This window comes from Hyalella azteca, unplaced genomic scaffold, assembly GCF_000764305.2.
Source record: "Hyalella azteca isolate HAZT.00-mixed unplaced genomic scaffold, Hazt_2.0.2 contig16072, whole genome shotgun sequence".
Lineage (NCBI taxonomy): Eukaryota > Metazoa > Arthropoda > Malacostraca > Amphipoda > Hyalellidae > Hyalella > Hyalella azteca.
The window spans coordinates 42,952-59,883 of NW_025945899.1; the positions used below are offsets into that span (position 1 = coordinate 42,952).

Below are 16,932 nucleotides of genomic sequence, written 5' to 3' on the forward strand. Positions count from 1 at the left end.
CATTTGTTCTTCTAATTTCATTATAGTTTGGATTTTATTCTGCAAAAAGTGGGGGTGGTGGGGGTAAAATAAGAAATTTACCAAAATTGCCCCCACACCCACAAAAATAGGAATTTCAAAGAAACGGATGCATAATTCTATAGATAAGGTCTCTATGCATCAAATTATGTGTCTCAATGTTGTAGCTTGAAAATTCTAGGAGGAGATAGATTTCTACAATTCTTCTTTTTTGACCATTTTCTAAGAATTTCATATTTCATTTTTTTTTTTCAAAAAATTTACATCAACAAAAGAGTCTCAGATTTCTGTTTTACATATGTGTACCAAGCTTAAAAGTAATCTGTCTGTAAATAACCAAGATACAAAATGGTCCAGACGCTCCCCTTAATTTCATTGGAATAACACGGTCAGTGAGGCAGTGGTTGAAAAGTTTGACCAGAAAAGGTGCTAGGATTACAACGTTCCCCTTAAGTAATGACATTGGCAATGGATTGCTGGCACACTGCTTGTGGCAGTGCATGCACTGCAGCAATGACATCATCAGCTGTGACGTGAGTTAATTCTTGAAGCACGCAGTTGAATGGGTGTGGGGGCAAATGCTGCTGGCAGAGCATTGGCCAATGTTGCTTGTGGAGCAGAAATTTTGTCTTTTTAATCTGCATGGAATTCCTCCAGGCTTACATCACTGAAAGCCTCTGTATGACCTCTTCCTATGAGTTTATCCAGCAAATGCCACAGTTCTCAAGGATTGCTGCATTGTGTGTTGACTATCTGGTGCCAAAATGACTAGAACAAAGGACGACATATGTGCCACGCATCTTGCCAGGTGGAGGCCACAGCAGCTGTAGAAGCAGGATTGCCGCATCTGTTTGTCCAGTAGACGCTAGCTGGAGCTGTCAAATCCCCTGCTTTGAGACTAGACATTCATCATTGAACTATGGGTTGGAGACTTGTTGGGGTACCCAAACTGTGCATGTAGGTATGAGGTCATTGAGTGCACAGGTCATTTTGGTGTTGTAGAGTTGCATGAGATCATTGACTGATAGTACCAACCATGAGTCAGGCTGACATAGTCAGGACAATTGCACCTTTTTGCATAAGATATCACATCGAAACCACCACGGACAACAGGTAACAGTCTTGTATGCTGGCACTGGGAGCACACATGGCACTGTCCACTGAAGTAGTTGATGGTTGGACATTGCGATCTCTGATGTGAACTGGCAGACTTTGAAGGTCGGCACGCATGATGACAGAGTGCAGCAGCCCGCCTATATCGTGCGCTGGCAAGGTCACATGACAAGCCATGCCAAAGCCCAAAGGTGGCCAGAAGTTTGTTCAGCTGATGAGCCAATGGGTCTTCAATGCAATCCAGTCAAACATTCAAATCACTGGCAATAAGGAAATTATTAGGCAAAGTCTCAAGTCTAATGAAGACCTTGCTCAATTATATGAAAAATCATGTGACACAGACACTGATCTGGGACAGTATCTGGTGACAGCAATGCCTGTAAACAAGGCACAGGTGACCCTAGCACACAGCAACTCAAAAGAGGTGTCAGGCGCCAATGTCAAGAATGGCTAGGTGCATGCCCCCACTGGCAATGGAAACTACCCCGCCGTAATTGGTCACTGGGATGTCTGGTTGCATGTGGGGCCGCACGTGCTCAACTACCTTGAGTCCCCAAACCCCAAGATGGCAGTCGGTATTGGGACAGTAACAATAGCCACAGTCAAATTTGAAGGCACAAAATTCAATGTCAGGAAACTGTCAAAGTGTAGTCCTCTAAGTCAAAAGAACTATCTTGTAAATATTTGTGATGCAGTTTTCAAACATGTAGGTATCAGATGTTTGCACTAGTGTGTTGTAAATGGACTCAGCAGCACACGTCCCCCTGCAGCCACAGCCAGCGCCGTGTATGTATTGATTAACTTGTATATATCATGGCCTCTAGCAACACTCTCAAGTTGCCAGCTCTGTGCTACCTTGCAATCTTATTTTTCATTAAATTTAAGATTATCTCGAATAAGTAATGAACAGAGTGCCACATAGGGTTAAAGCAGTGGGGTGTTGCTATATAGGTATACTGATACGGTACTGCCAATTGAGGAGACCAATCAGTGATAATGCTTTTATAACCAAAGGAAAGAGAAAACTTGGTCATATATCTATGCATATTATTATGCAAGTTTGATTGAAGACCAGAGCATGCTTTTTATTAACAATCTTCTTGTTTGTTTTTTCAATGAGTCAAACCAAATTTCTTGCTGGCGCCGGGAGATCGAAAAGCAGGTTTCTGAATGATATTTTAATAGATTGCGACGTTTCGAAAATACAATTTTCATTATCAAGCTGGTGAAGGTTTTACAACATCTGAAATTGAATTTTGAAATGACAGAAGTACATATCAAAGGTAAAGTAGATACAATACGAAATATTAGCTTAAAAATTACTCCAAAAATAATTTCAGTGTCTGGACAAATCCTGTAGTTTGAAGGTTGATAGCCGGAGACTCGCTCTTGATAATGAGGGCCTCAGCTATCGCCAGTCTTGATGGGTCAGGGCACCGCATAACTATGCTGGTGCAGGCTTCCAATGTTGCTTGGGTGATGGTCTCATTGTGAGCTTCCCGCATGTGGTTCTTAGGTCCTCCAGATTGTAGGTGACATGTGAGTCGTCGGCTCAAGGTTGTGCTTGTAAGACCAATGTAGTTTGTTTGGAAGAAGTCTACAACCTTCTCTATTACATGCAAATTTATAAACAACATTAGTTTCTTGAAGCAGACCAGATTTTTTACAGGGATTATTAATCATTACAAGGTTTTTAATTTTCTTATTTTTGTAGTAGATCAGAAGTTTTATATTTTTGTTACCCGTTGTACTCTTGACATTATTATGGATGATTGACTGTAGGACTCGTTCATCCACTTTGTAGCCTCTGTTCATCTGGTTTTGGTAGAAGACCATTGTGGGGGTTCCATTAGATATTGCATGTATTGCTTCATTGTTAGTTTGGTTTTCTCTCGATCGGTAATTTGATATTTCAATGTCAACTGTTCTATTTGAAAACCCATTATTCACTAGAATTTGTTTACATGATCTGAGTTCAGTTTTCAAGTCACTCTCGGATGTGCAGGTCTTGAATGCTCTTTGTATGAGAGCTCGCACTGTGTTGGTTTTATAGCGTTGAGGGCATTCACTTTCTTTGTTAAGCACTTTTCCGATATTGGTAGGTTTTCGGTAAACATTAGTGACAAAGGAATTATCTTATTGGACAAAGGAATTCGCACTAATATATCTAGGAAGGGCAATTTGTGATTTTAACCAATTTCATGAGTAAAATTCAAGACTGATTCATGTTCCATAGCTCTTCGCAGTTCGATCAAGTGCTCTTCGTCTCGAATGACAACAAAAATGTCATCTACGTATCTGCAGTAAAGCTCAGGCTTGATTTGTGTATTGAGCAACACTTGATTTTCCAGTTTGCACATATAGAATTCTGTAAAAGTTGGTCGCAGAGGGCATCCCATGGCAACGCCGTTAATTTGTCGGTAAATTTTGTTATCAGGAGTCCGGAAGGGAGATTCTGATGTACAGAGGTGAAGAAGGTTACAAGAAGGGGTTTTGATCTCCCGTCGCCAGCAAGAAATTTGGTTCGACTCATTGAAAAAATGAACAAGAAGATTGTTAATAAAAAGCATGCTCTGGTCTTCAATCAAACTTGCATAAAAGAAAAGCTTCTGCCTAACTACAGCATATTATTATTTAAATATATTTTTTTGTGAAGCATAAACCTTGGTCATTTCATCCAAATGAAAATTTTCTTTTAAATGTAATACCATTTTGAATAATCTAATAAGTACCAGGAAATAGTTTGGTATTGTCACATCTATAAACTAACCAATCATTCAAATTCAATATTTATTAAAAGCCTGTTTCTTAACCATACCAAATGGGTCTTGAGCCTTATCACTAGCTCCAACCAATTGGGCCAGGACTTATGCAATGGGCCAATGTAAATTTGTCTATGATGGAGGCAGTGTAGGCTTCTTTGCAGGTGGCTTATGACTTAGTTTTAAGTTATAGCCTAAGAATCAAGCTCTGAAGGGAAGAATAACTTTGTAACTATTTATGCTGTGCTGGGCTCTGGTATTCATGTTTAACAATTATCATAAAATAAATAATCTTGGCTCTTCCATGGCATTTAAAATCACTGAAATCAATATTGCCAAATGGGTTTTGAAATTTGTTAAGGCTGTGGTTCTTGATGTTTTTGAACTTGTTGCTCTATTTTATATGATACAAGCAATAAGCATGTTCTGCTTATTAAGCTCATGCACTCTTTTTATAAAAGTCCATATTTTCTTGTCATTTTTCAATTTCACCCTCTCCTTTGTGGGTGATTCAGCCTCAGTTTGGAAACCAATCAAGCTCTTTGAATTTAGTCAAATCATCAAATAGCATGGGTATGATGTCCACCATTTAAGCTGATAAATTTAATTGTACAGCAATCCCTTGATTAGCACGGTTTTGAATACCGCGGTTTTGATTAACGCGGAAAAAAAATTTGCGACCTACCCTTAATCTACGCGGTGCCAGTTTTAATTAGCGCGACTTTTTTTCACAACGCATCATTTTCCCGCCTCTAGCCAGAGGTACGTTCATAACAAAAGTGTTACTTTTTGCTTATTAGATCTTATGTTGTTACTTTTGTTACGACTTTTGGAAAAATTTGCCAAATGTTGTTACTTTATGTTATGAATTTCAGCCAATAATTCTTTAAAGTCTAGCCGCAAGTGTGACGGTAGCGTCACATGTTGTGAACTCGTTCGAACGACGTTCGATGGAGTTAGGCGCGCCGCTACTGCTGGTACATACATCACAAAGACTGCTCCTGATCTGAAAATAATTCAGATTGTTTTTTCACTTTCGAAACATAATTCAGTGATGAATTTTAGTGGAAATATGATGAATTTTAGTGGGAAAAAAATTATTATATAACTTTGCTATTTTTGAGGATTCATTATAATTATTCCCATATATTCTTAAGTTTGATTAGCGCGGTTTTGCTTAACACGGTAAAACTCGGGGATTTATTAACCGCGTTAATCAAGGGATTGCTGTATTTCCCTATGTAATTTGGTTCAAATAAAGTAGCATGGTCCAACTAAATTCCTTTCTGTTTCAGGATTACCTACCAGTAGTTAAGATTACAGTATCAAGTTTATTCATATCAGCAAAGCCCTGACTATCAATTTGCAATGGCCAGCTCAGTAGTTTTGAATAAGAGAAATAGTTTTGTTAAGAAAATCAACTTGCAGATATTGGCTGCTGATGCATACATTCTTAGTGTTGCTGAATCTGGGGCTTTTCACTGGCTCTATGCCCTACTTAGGATGGTCATGTGAGTTAACAGAGCCTGTACCAATCTTTTTCCAACCATTTGTCTGCAGGGAATTGAATAATGATGCTGTTGTTGCAATGGTTTTTATTGAGAGCTATTGGTGTAAGTAAAATATTCTGTATGGCTTGGTATGGACTTGATTCCTTGTTTATTCATGCTACAATGAAAACTGTAATAGTGATTCCTTGCTAAGTGATGGTTTTGATTAAACTCTGGCATTCTTGTTTGCCCTAGTACCTACCTATAAACCTCTTGTTTTTTCTACTGCTCTTTGGCAACTTCTATTAACATGCTTATTACAGCTGATTTCAAAAGTAACTGGTTTTGAAATTGCATAATACATACAAAAATTCTGTGAAAGTTGATAATTTTGTAATTTTTGAGACATAAAAATCGGTAGCTGTGACATATGTAATTATTAACTAGCTATAAAGTTACTTTTGCATTGAAGTTACCATAGGTTATTGATAATGTTTCCATTTCATTGAAGATTAATAGCAACTTTTTTTGCAGAACTGAGTCATCTGACATCCCAAAAGGGGAACTGAGAAGAATTTTCCAACAAATGGTCTCGAGCACGGATGAGAAACTTGTACTATGGAGTATAAAAAAACCTCTGGTGAATGCTGCCACTAATCATAGTCTATTTCATTTGATGTATGCCAATTGAATCTGATTTTTAAGATACATTTATTTATATATGGTTAGCTGGCAGAATTTTCTTGTTGAAACATGTACAATTAATGACCTCAGAATGCATTATATTCCGATTTTCAGGGAGTCAAAAAATTATTCAGATGACTTCAATAGATCAAAAGGTACCGGTAGGTCTGAGAAAGTGTTACTTAAGTATATTAATGACGTTTTTAATGTATCAACATTCATTTTCAAGTTACAAGAAGCATTGAACAATGAAATTTTGTTATGGTTGTCATGGTTGTTAGTCCAATTACTCCTATATAGTCCAAAGTCTACAACCTTCTTTGAAGTAATATTTAAAGATTACACTGACTTCTTGGAGAACTCTCGCTTTTTTGCAAGGGCCATTGTTTTATATAGTCCAAAGCTTAATGTTTTTGTCAAGGGTATCACCAAGCCAGATGAATTCATCAATGATTTTGAGATGAAATTGCTTGTTTGAAATTGTCAAAGTCATATGTACGTAGTTGTTGGTCCAATTACTCCAGTGTAGTCCAAACGATGAAGAAGTGTACAACCATCTTTGCAGCAAAATTTACAGTCTATGCTTATGCCAGCCTCTTGGAGAACTCGTGCTTTTTTGCAGGGCCATTGTTTTGTATAGTCTGCTGTTGTTGTTGTTAGTTGTAACCAGATTCACGCTCGCCGGAGGAGGCTCAGGTGGTGGTCGGGGGGTAGGCACCGGAAGAGAGGGGAGATTGGCGAAGGCATGTAGGGCTGCCAGGAACGCCGCTGCCTCCACGGGGCTGTCCCATAGTGAGGAGACGCTGAGGGACGTGAGGAAGGCGGGGCAGGCAGAGAGATGCTGGACGCACTGGAGGGTATCCCCGCACTCCAGGCAGGCGGAGCTAGGGGAGCTTCCGATCCTAGCGGAGTAGGACGCCAGGGAGCGGAGCTGGGATAGCGCCGAGCGGTAGGGGCAAAGGAGTGAGGCCTCCACTGATGCAATCGGCGGTGGTGGGGCTGTGAGGATGGTGTTGATAGCGTCAGTCGCTGCAACGCGGGAGGCGATCTCCCTGCGGAGGGACCGCTTGTCCTTTCCATAGGCACCGGTGGGCATGATACCATTAGCCAAGAATGGTGTGACAAGTTGGCTTAACCTTGACTGGATGTAGGCTTTTATGGGGCGGTCCCCAAGAGGAGCAGAAGTGATGCGGAATGAGGTATGGGAGGGCTGGAGGGCGCTAGAGAGGAACTGGGCACCAGCCAGGTCCAGGTGAGCGTACAATGGGAGGACGCCTGTCCTGGTGAAGATGGGCGATCGAGGCAATTTTGAGGCAGCTGGTAGCTAATCTCAGGGCAGTGTTTTGTATGGTTTGAAGGCTAGCAATTGCTGTGCGTGAGGCAACAGGGTGCCTGATTGGGGCTGCGTAATTAAGGATTGAGAGCGTGATGGTTCGGTAGGTAGCAATAATGTCCTCCTTGGAGAAGCCCCAGTTAGTACCAGCAAGCCATATTCATAATTGGTACCAGCAAGCCATAGCCCCGTCGTGGCTATGGCTCTTACAGGAGGGGAGAACGTTAAGTGCGTATCCCAGGTGACTCCTAGGATTTTGGGGGTTTTATCCAGGGGGATGATGCCGTAGTAGATTGTGACAGATGTGTGGGATCGGGATTGGTGAGTATCTGGGGTAAAGTGCGTGACCGAGGACTTGCCAGGAGCCACGCCCTGTTTTTTGGCAGCCGACCAATCTGAGACGCTCCGAAGGAGCATGGCGAGCTCAGCCTCTGCAGCATCGAGCCTCGGGGACGACACGAAGATGGTAAGATCGTCCGCGTATGAGGCAGTGTTGGGGGTCGGCACTGGGATATCGGAGATGAAATGGTTAAAGAAGGCCGGCGAGATGACCGAGCCTTGGGGAACACCCGAGTGAATAGCTCTGAAAGGCGATTGTGTTCTGAGGTAGAGGCAGGATCCCTGCCTGCCTCTGAGGTAGCAGCACAGCAAGCGGACCAGGTTGTGATGTAGGTCCGAGGCCGCTATCACGCTTATAAGGAGAGGGTGGTCGATACTGTCGAAAGGTTTTGAGGGGTCGACTGCAGCGGCGACTGTGCGGGCTGGAGGGCTCCGAGAGTTAAAACCCGTCGCGATCTGGTGCGCGAGCGGGAGGAGGGCGGTGACCGTGGAGTGTCCCTGTTCGAAACCATGTTGCGAGGGGACGGTGATGGGAGATCCCAAGATGTATGGGAGCACAAGACGCTCCAGGATCTTGGCTGCAGGGCAGAGGATGGAGATAGGGCGGTATGAAGAGCCCTGGTTTCCAGGTTTGCCCGGTTTAAGGATTGAAATAATTATTGAAATTTTCCAAATGAATGGGATAGAAGCTGTGGAGACGGAGATGTTAAAAATGGAGGTAAGGAACTAGAGGCCGCTGGGCCGAGGTGCTTAAGGTGAAGGAACGTGAGGCCGTCTGGACCTCGAGCGGAAGAGTTGTTGGCGGCTGCGATGGCAAGCTTCAACATGTCGGGTGTGAAAAGTGAGAAGTCCCTGTCGAAGGGATGTTCAGCCCGGATTCGACATGTGAGGCGGCGGGTGGAGGGGCTTTGAGAGTGAGGAGCGATCGAAGTGAAGAGTTTGCATAAGGCGGAGGAGATCTTGTGCTGGGAGGAGAGGGAATTCAGCCCAAATTGGATTGGCTGATTGGGGGGAGGGCGGTTACGATTTCCGGCTAGGGAGTGAAGGAGAATCCAATGTTTGGACTGGTTCGTGCGTCTGCTGCACGACGCAAGATGCGTTCGCCAAGTGTTCCAGGCATGGGCCTGCATGGAGATGCCGATTTCATGGTTGAGTTCTGAGAGCCGGGGTTTGGTTGGGTTGCGCGCCCTGATGTCATCCCGTTGCTCGATGACCAACCGGGTGCCAAGGTTGTCAGAGAGGAGTCCTTCCTGTATCCGGCAGGGATATGCTGTCTGGCAGCAGCCGTCAGGACTCTTCTCAAGGTCGACTCATCGCCATACGAGGTGGGGGGAGGGACCATCTCGAGTGCCGCTTCGATGGCTGCCGTGTAGGCGGGCCAGTCAGCTTTTTTGAAGTTGACGTATGAGCGGGCGGCCCAGGGGGTAGGGGAGTCGGCAGAGGTAGGGAGATGAATCAGGATAGGCAGGTGGTCCGAGTTGAGAGCGACTTGAGGAGTCCAGGAGGTGTTGAGAGTAGATGACCGCTGATGATGGCGAGGTCCAGTGTGGTGGACGGGCCATGGGAGAAGAGGCGGGTATGGGAGTCCTCATAGAGGTAGGCGAGGAAGGAACCAGCGACGAGGTCGTCCACTCTGTTCCTCGCGCTGCGGCTCTCTGGTCTTCCGTGTGGGAGAACCAGGAGGGATGATGGGCGTTAAAATTGCCCACTATCAGACAGTCACCCGGGATAAAGAAAATGTCTGAGAGCTCCGGGGAATATCCCGGTGGGCAGGAGGAGGCCGGTGGGATGTAGGCATTGATGACGTAGAGAGGAGAGCCATTAAGAGGGGTGGAGATTGCTATGGCCTCCATGGTGGTGTCGCCGCGTATGAGGGGAGAGATGTCTCGCCCGGTGTAGAGGGCATCATTGCGGATCAGGATGAGGAGACCGCCACCGTGACCTCCGGGGCGGTCCCTGCGCTCCAGCGCGTATCCGGGGAAGGACGGGGAGCGGGATGCAGCAGATAGCTTGGTCTCTTGGAGACAAGCAATCGCCACGTCGCTCTTGGCGAGGTAAGCAGCCAGTTCAACTGCACTGTATTGAACCCCATTGCAGTTAAACTGGAAGACGCAGAGGTGGGAGGGAGCCAGCATGGGGGGAAGCCGGGGGGGCGAGGTGAAGGGGGTTTGGCTGGGACCGGGTCAGACCGTCTGCACGTAGGGCAGATCCAGTCTTCGGAGTAAAGATGAATGGAGCGCAGGCCGGAGCTTCGCTTGTGGGTCCAGGCGTTGCACCTGGAGCACAGGAACGAAAATCCACGCCACGTAACTGGGAGGGAGCAGACTAAGCAAGGGTGGGCCGGGGTTGGGATGGATACCCTGGGTCAGGAGGAGAAGGACGACTAGGAAGAAAAGGTGAGAAGAGAGAATGGTATAATGTGCCCCAGGAAAGATAGGCGGCCAAAGATGTGGGTAGGGGGAAGGGGAGGCCGAGGTTTCCCTACCCTTAGGCGAAAAAATGAAGAAAGGAGCCTCCGTCCGGCAGCGTTTTGGGCGGGGTTGCCTCTGCCCTTTGGCCTGACCCGCGAGTATGCCGGGCATCCGGCCGACGCGCAGGCCAGGGTAACCCAACGACGTAGACACGGAGAGCTCTGGTGGTGCAGTGGTGAGAGACTCTTGCACCCAGCTCCCGGGTTTTGAGTCCCACTGGAGACAAGTTCTTCCGGGAAGCTCAGCTCATGGTCAACTCGGTCATTCATCCAACTCTGGTTGAAAAATGAGTACCTGGCTGGTCCAGGGTGTTATGTAATGCAATAAATGTTTCTGGCGGGTCAGAGAGCCAGTGAAGGTCGTAGAACTACCAGTGGCACCAAATGCCCGGAAAAACTGACCTATCATCCCCCTCCCTAGTCGCCACTACCAGGGTGGGCAATTACAACAACAACAACGTAGACGCGTCAGAGATCGTTTAGTCCATAGCTTGCCGTTGTTGTCAAGAGTGTCACTAAGCCAGTTGAATTCACTGATGATCATGAGATGAAGTTGCTTGTTTGTAATACTCATAGAAGGTTGTAGACTTCTTCAATATTTGGACTACATTGGTGTTATTGGACCAACAACCACGACATTGAGACCGTCTCACCTGCCACCTACAGTCTAGGGTTCAGAGAGACAAGCTCACAAGACCGTAGCTCGCACTGAGCTAGAGGAACCCACCAGCTTCGTCATCATGTTGTTGCTCCCAATATTAACCAACCGAAGATAGCTGGAATCATTACGGTATCTATGAAAATTGGACTCAGCTGTCTGTTTTCAAACTACCAAAATTATTTGAATTTTGAGATAGTAGTGTTCAGAGTGTTTTTCCACTACAAAATTCCCGTGTTCTATCCTATTTTCGTTTATTATGTACTTATGTTCACCAAAATTTTATTTTTTGAATGCTTCTTGTGACTTGAAAACGAATGCTGATACATTCAAAGCGTTGTTGAATATATTATATGTACTTGCTAGGACCTGCCTTTTGATCCATTAGTCATCTGAAGAAATTTTTGACTTTCAGAAATCGGAATATAATGCATTCACTGGTCATTAATCATTTATATATTTCTGACTATTTTTTAATGTTTAAATGAAGAAATATCTCCTGGAACCCATTTGGGTCTCCTGCTTCTTATCAAACAGTTTCTCACAATTGACAACTTTCTCTTAATTTTTGGACAACAATGAGGTTCTCTTCTCACTTTTTGAAAAAGAATATTTGCCCATTATTATTGTTGCGAATAGAAAATATGCATTGGGCTAAAGTAGACAACCTTTTTCAAGTTTATTATGTCATCACCTGAAAAGGGAAATTTTGAGTGTAATTAATCTTTTTGTATTATAATAGCATTTTTCTCAGCTTTAAAATATTCACAACTACAATTTACCAATCTAAAAACATGGGAAATGAATTTATGAGTACATTTGTAGCTGTAGCTATGTATAAGCGTATAATACATTTACTGTATATGTACATTATAAGTTTCGAATTGCTAACATAATAAAGATGTAGTAGATGTATGTGACAGATGAAGTAACATTCAATCTGAAGAGATGATAAAATTTGTAATTACTGAAACAACACCCACATTTTGGAGGAGCTGCCGCAGGTGCTGCATGTCGCGCTAGACTATCAATATAAAATAATTTGTAAACGTTTAAAGAATCACATTGGTTGCCATTTGCACCATATTGCCATTCACAGTGAGAGAACATTTGATAATATAAAGTTAGAATTCCCACACATTCAATCGTATGGCTGAAATTAAAGGTGTGGTGACCTCAGGCCAGAGGATATGTTTATATAGGACATACATATTCAAAAATTGCAGTCAGCCCAACTCCTAAAATGCCATGTCACATTCTCCTAAATTTTCATTGAATTATTCTTCATATTTTTAACGAATGGTCAAGACCATTCCTGGCATCCTCCTTCTCTTGTTTAGCCTTCACATTCGCTCCCAGTATTTATTTGCACCCCCAATCCCTGTCACTGTTGCTGCCATTGCCTAACCCTCTATCACTGATGGCAAATCTTCACCTATTCACTCAAACCCCCTACAATCATTTAGAATCATTTTCCATTTTATCTCACCATTCTTTCTTATGCCTCATATTCCACCATCAGGTGTTACATGCTCATTCTCTCTCCTGTCATTCCCTCTGTTTCACCCTCAGCTACAATCATGCATACTTTCTTATTTTGGCTTTGCATTTGCCACTAATGGTAGATAGCACTGACAGTAATACTCACCATTAATGCTAGACATATAAGCAAGTTTAAAAACGATATTATAGCCTTGATGCTGCAAGATATTATTACAGGAATTGTTCTCATATATATCGAGGAACCACAGGTACATGGCGAAAGAATATAATTTAGTGATCATATTATTTCATTACCAATTTATTTGTCAAAATTATATTACCTAGAATATGCCATGGGATCCACTTCAATCAACAATATCTCTATTCACATTTACATTACAAAATTTGCGGGATAATCATAAAAGCAATACAAAATGACACGATTTAACAATAAAAAAAAAGTAAATGAATGAATGAATGAAAAAAATTTTCACTACGAAAAATACAATTTCCGAAAAACTTCCTCACCACTACCCTCAACCAATGTTGATTATTTGCCACCCTTACTGAACTTAGGATTTTGTTCCTACAGGCGTGTCTGGCGGCAAAAGTGAACAAAGTGATGGACGACGTCCCCAAATCTGTAGCGATTTTACTCCGTCGCCGTGTCTCGGTGCGGGCTGAGATGATGAGCTCAAGTGAAGCAGATGCCCTTCTACAACTTATATTTAGCAACACCTTCATTTTTCAAGATCACTACATAAAAATTATCATACTTCTCAGCGCCCTGAAAATTACCTTCCCGCGTGTAACGACTCTAGTATCTTACCAATACTCGCTGTGTTCTGAGGTTCTTGACGCGTGTCTGCCAATGATGCCTAATTTGACCGAAATTAGGGCGCTGGTTGACGATAAACTCTCCTCTCTCCGAGTCATACGTGATCAAGCTAAGAATCTAGAAAGACTTTACCTGCCTGCGCTGTGCAGCTCTACTCTGAAGAATGATGACTTGAGCCGCCTATTTTTCAAAGACAAAGCTCTGAATTTGGTTAATGAACGCTTCTCTCTTGGTGAAAACTTACCTCTGTCCTTCCCGAAACTCAAGCACCTGGCACTACCTTTCAAGTTCCCCGAAAGCCTTCCACTTTTTAAAATGTTGCTTCATCATTATAAGGACTGTAACTTTGAGTGGCATTATGTTCAAAATAGTGATGTGTCAGTGAGTCTCTTTGACTCGGCACTCTGTCCTACTATTGACCTTAACCATGACCACGGGCTGAAGCATTGCGAGTTACGATACGAAGACCTCAGATTCCCGTACATTGATGACGTCTTTACGAAGTGGGCTAATTTGCAAAGTCTCCTGCTGGTGATGAGTAGCTCAAGCGCCACAATCGATCACGAACATGCCAGGTCCAAGTTGACGTCAATCCTGAAAAATTGCAGTAAATTGAAGCTTCTTCAGGTTTGTGTTCTAAGCAGCAATGTTGATAGGTGCTTTGAAAATGCTGTAGTTGTCTTCAGGCAAGGTGGCATGAAGATCAAAGAATTGTGCCTTATTGATTCCGGATCTGGTGTCTCGCATGAGCGAACAATAATGTTCCTCAATTGCTTTCCAAACATTACCAATCTCACGCTTCATCTCTGTCATCGGACCTCATGCAAGTCAACCTTGAAATTGAAGGGTTTCTCAAAGCTGGTCAAGTTTAAACTAGTCATTGTTGACCCTCCCATAACTCCCGAGTATCTGTTTCCCTTTTTTCCATTTATCATTAAAATACTTGAGCTGTGTCCATACCTACAAGACTTGACTCTACCGATGGGGCAAATTGTTTTGAGCCACGTCAAGAGTTTACAGTCTAGTTTTCGCCGTTTACGCACTCTAAACTGTCAAGTCTATTGCAACTTCGTAGACACGAACTTCGTCGTGGAACTCACGCAATTCATCATTGGTTCGTCAATAGAAGAGCTTTCATTCAAGCGTCTCACCCACGTTGCTGGACTGCCTTCTGATTTTGTCGGAATGGTTGTTGATGACATTGAGTTAATAAATTCTGATCATGTATCCCAATACGTGTCCTCAGCCTCAGGGGTGGCGCTGCGATACCACGACCGAGCCTTTAGGGTTCAGCCGTGGTGAGGTCCCTTCCCGCCAGCGTGCGTCGCCGCGAGGCTTGGTTGCGATGTTTGATAATATTACTTCGGTGGATAATGAACAGTAAGCTAAACGTGAAAAATTGCGTTAATTGTGCTTCTGACTGAAGTGTATTATAAACGCTATAATTGGAGTTAGAAGTTTGAACATGATATCTCCGCCTCTTAACTATTTAAGACCTATAAATTTTCTTTGTCATTGACAGAATTCCGGATGTTATTCTGCTTTGAATACTTGCAGAGCCTCCGTAATTTGTAAAGCAATTTTTCATGCATTTGTGTTTATGATGCATTGCGAGTAATAGCTTTACACATATCGTGTGTATTTTAACGGCATAAAACTGTTACATTGAATATCAGAGGAGAAATATAATGTATAACTTCTGACGTTGAATTGTTCTTTCTCGTTATACTACGTTTCGAATAAACTTCACTATAAAATTTAATAACGGGTTTTTAATTCCTAAAGTTGAGGTTTTTGAATAACTTACGTAAAAACTTAGGGTATTTTAGTTACCACTCGGAAATTGTTGTTTGAAATCGAAACTTTTAATAACATTCAGTTTCGGAAAAATCCAATCCCCCTAGTTAAACTGTTCAGATGAAATCTTATCCTTGACGATGACAACTCATGCTAATGGTTGGCTCTATCATTGTTGGTGTAGGCGTGTGGCATCGCATGGCGATGCTTGTGCAAGTTTGAGGAATCGCAAGGAAAAGCATGTGCAAGCTTGCGGCATCGCATGACGATGTTGTTGCAAGCTTTAGTGCATCGCATGGCTATGCTTGTGCAAACGTTGGGGTACCGCATGTCGATGCTGTACGTGCCTTAGGGGCAGGGTGGCCCAGTGGTTACAGTTCAGGAGTACCACGATTGGCGCAGAGAGGCGCGGGTTCGATCCCATCATCCCAGCTCTGTGCGCGTTTCTGGTCAGAATCGGCAAGGAGGCCGGGCGGTTAAGCAACGCAGAATTGAAGCAGTTAGTTGCGAGTTCGAGACCGCGAAATGCTGTGAATGTTCTGCGATGTTAAGAATCGGCGACAGGCCTACGGCCTAATAAACGCTGAAACCGCTATTATTATTATTATTATAATCTACGGAATTTTCACCCCTTATTGGGATTCTTTAGTTGGAGTAGTGGATCTACCATAAAAACTTTGATTCAGAAATACTTTGGACACCGATAGGTGGAGAATAAATTATAAATCACGTGTGCGTCGCGAAATTTACCTTCTTTATATCTGTTGTAATATAAAGTTCAAACAATTTATCTCAACGCACAAGCTCTGCAAATAAATAGCTAGAATAGCATTCGAATATTCGGACCGATATCTTGTTTGCGAGTGGAGTTCCAGCGACTGAACCTATTGAAGAACTCGACCTACAGCAGCTGATGCAGCGTCTTAACGCGCAAGCTCATGTTAAGGCACGTCTCGGACAAATTTACGGCCGGACTTGCGGCCGGTCTCGCGGCTGCGCTGTCCAAATTCAGTGTACCTGGAATATCTCCCAAAGTACCGAACGTAGCTCGATGAAACTTTGTAAACGTATTCACTATGGCCTGAGGGTGATGTCAAGCTCGTGACAATTCTTTTTAATATCGCCTTCATTCATGAGTCATATTTTAATGCTCCAGGATGCGAAAAAAAAGTCCGGAACAATTACAGAAATATCAAAAAATATTATCCCAAGTTATGAGAGTGGAATTACCAAGCTTTGCATTATTGCGTCTTTCATCTCCGCTTATTCTGGTTGTAATACAAACAAATAAACAAAAAACCTAATGGCAGTGCAAATGATATAGTGCCCATCGACGGATACATGAAATATCGCGTCTGAGCGAATTTAGCGAAATTTACGAATAGTACCAACGCGTTTGGATATTTGAGGTCTCGGACAAATTTACGGCCGGACCCGCCGGAAGTTTTTCTTGGTGTTTTTATGGGGTTTTCTAGTTTTTTTTTAGTTTTTAATGGAACCTGTTCCTAACTGGACCTAACCTGCGAGGTTTTCGTTGATTGGCTAGGTTTTTCTATGTTTGGAGTCCGGCGGCCGCGAAACCGGCCGCGGGTCCGGCCGTAAATTTGTCCGAGACGTGGATATTTGGAATAAGCATAGCATTGCTGAAGTACATAATTAGTTCAACCATGAAGCATATGTTGGAATAAATTTCAGATCCACCTTATTCTCCGCAAAATTTGATGGATCGCTAATCATCGCTTCACCGTCTGTGGACCGTGGAGTGACTACTGACTTGTGATCGGCGGTTCGAGCTGCGGAGAGAGTCAGCGGCGTTCATACGGTAAACACCTTACGATTGTGCTCTGTGATTACTAGAATTCCTCTGAGATTAACGTAAAATTTTCCTCCGTGATTAACGTAATACTCAGAATACCCACACATTTATCAACTTGATTTTGAATTTGCT

The 16,932-nt window shown here is 43.2% G+C and overlaps 1 protein-coding gene across 3 annotated transcripts; it reads left to right on the forward strand.

Annotated features, from left to right (window-relative positions):
- Positions 1-1,642: 1,642 nt before the first annotated feature.
- LOC108669641 lies at positions 1,643-14,949 on the forward strand. Of its 3 annotated transcripts, none has more exons than XM_018157023.2 (3): positions 1,643-1,917; positions 5,918-6,023; positions 12,942-14,949. In XM_018157023.2, exons 2-3 carry the CDS (start codon positions 5,970-5,972, stop codon positions 14,487-14,489), a joined length of 1,602 nt encoding a protein of 533 aa, XP_018012512.1. In that variant the 5' UTR covers positions 1,643-1,917; positions 5,918-5,969; the 3' UTR covers positions 14,490-14,949. The 3 variants fall into 3 exon arrangements, with proteins under 3 accessions (XP_018012512.1, XP_018012511.1, XP_018012510.1); XM_018157022.2 differs by lacking the exon at positions 1,643-1,917 and adding an exon at positions 5,189-5,506; XM_018157021.2 differs by lacking the exon at positions 1,643-1,917 and adding an exon at positions 5,189-5,404.
- The last annotated feature ends 1,983 nt before the right edge of the window (positions 14,950-16,932 follow it).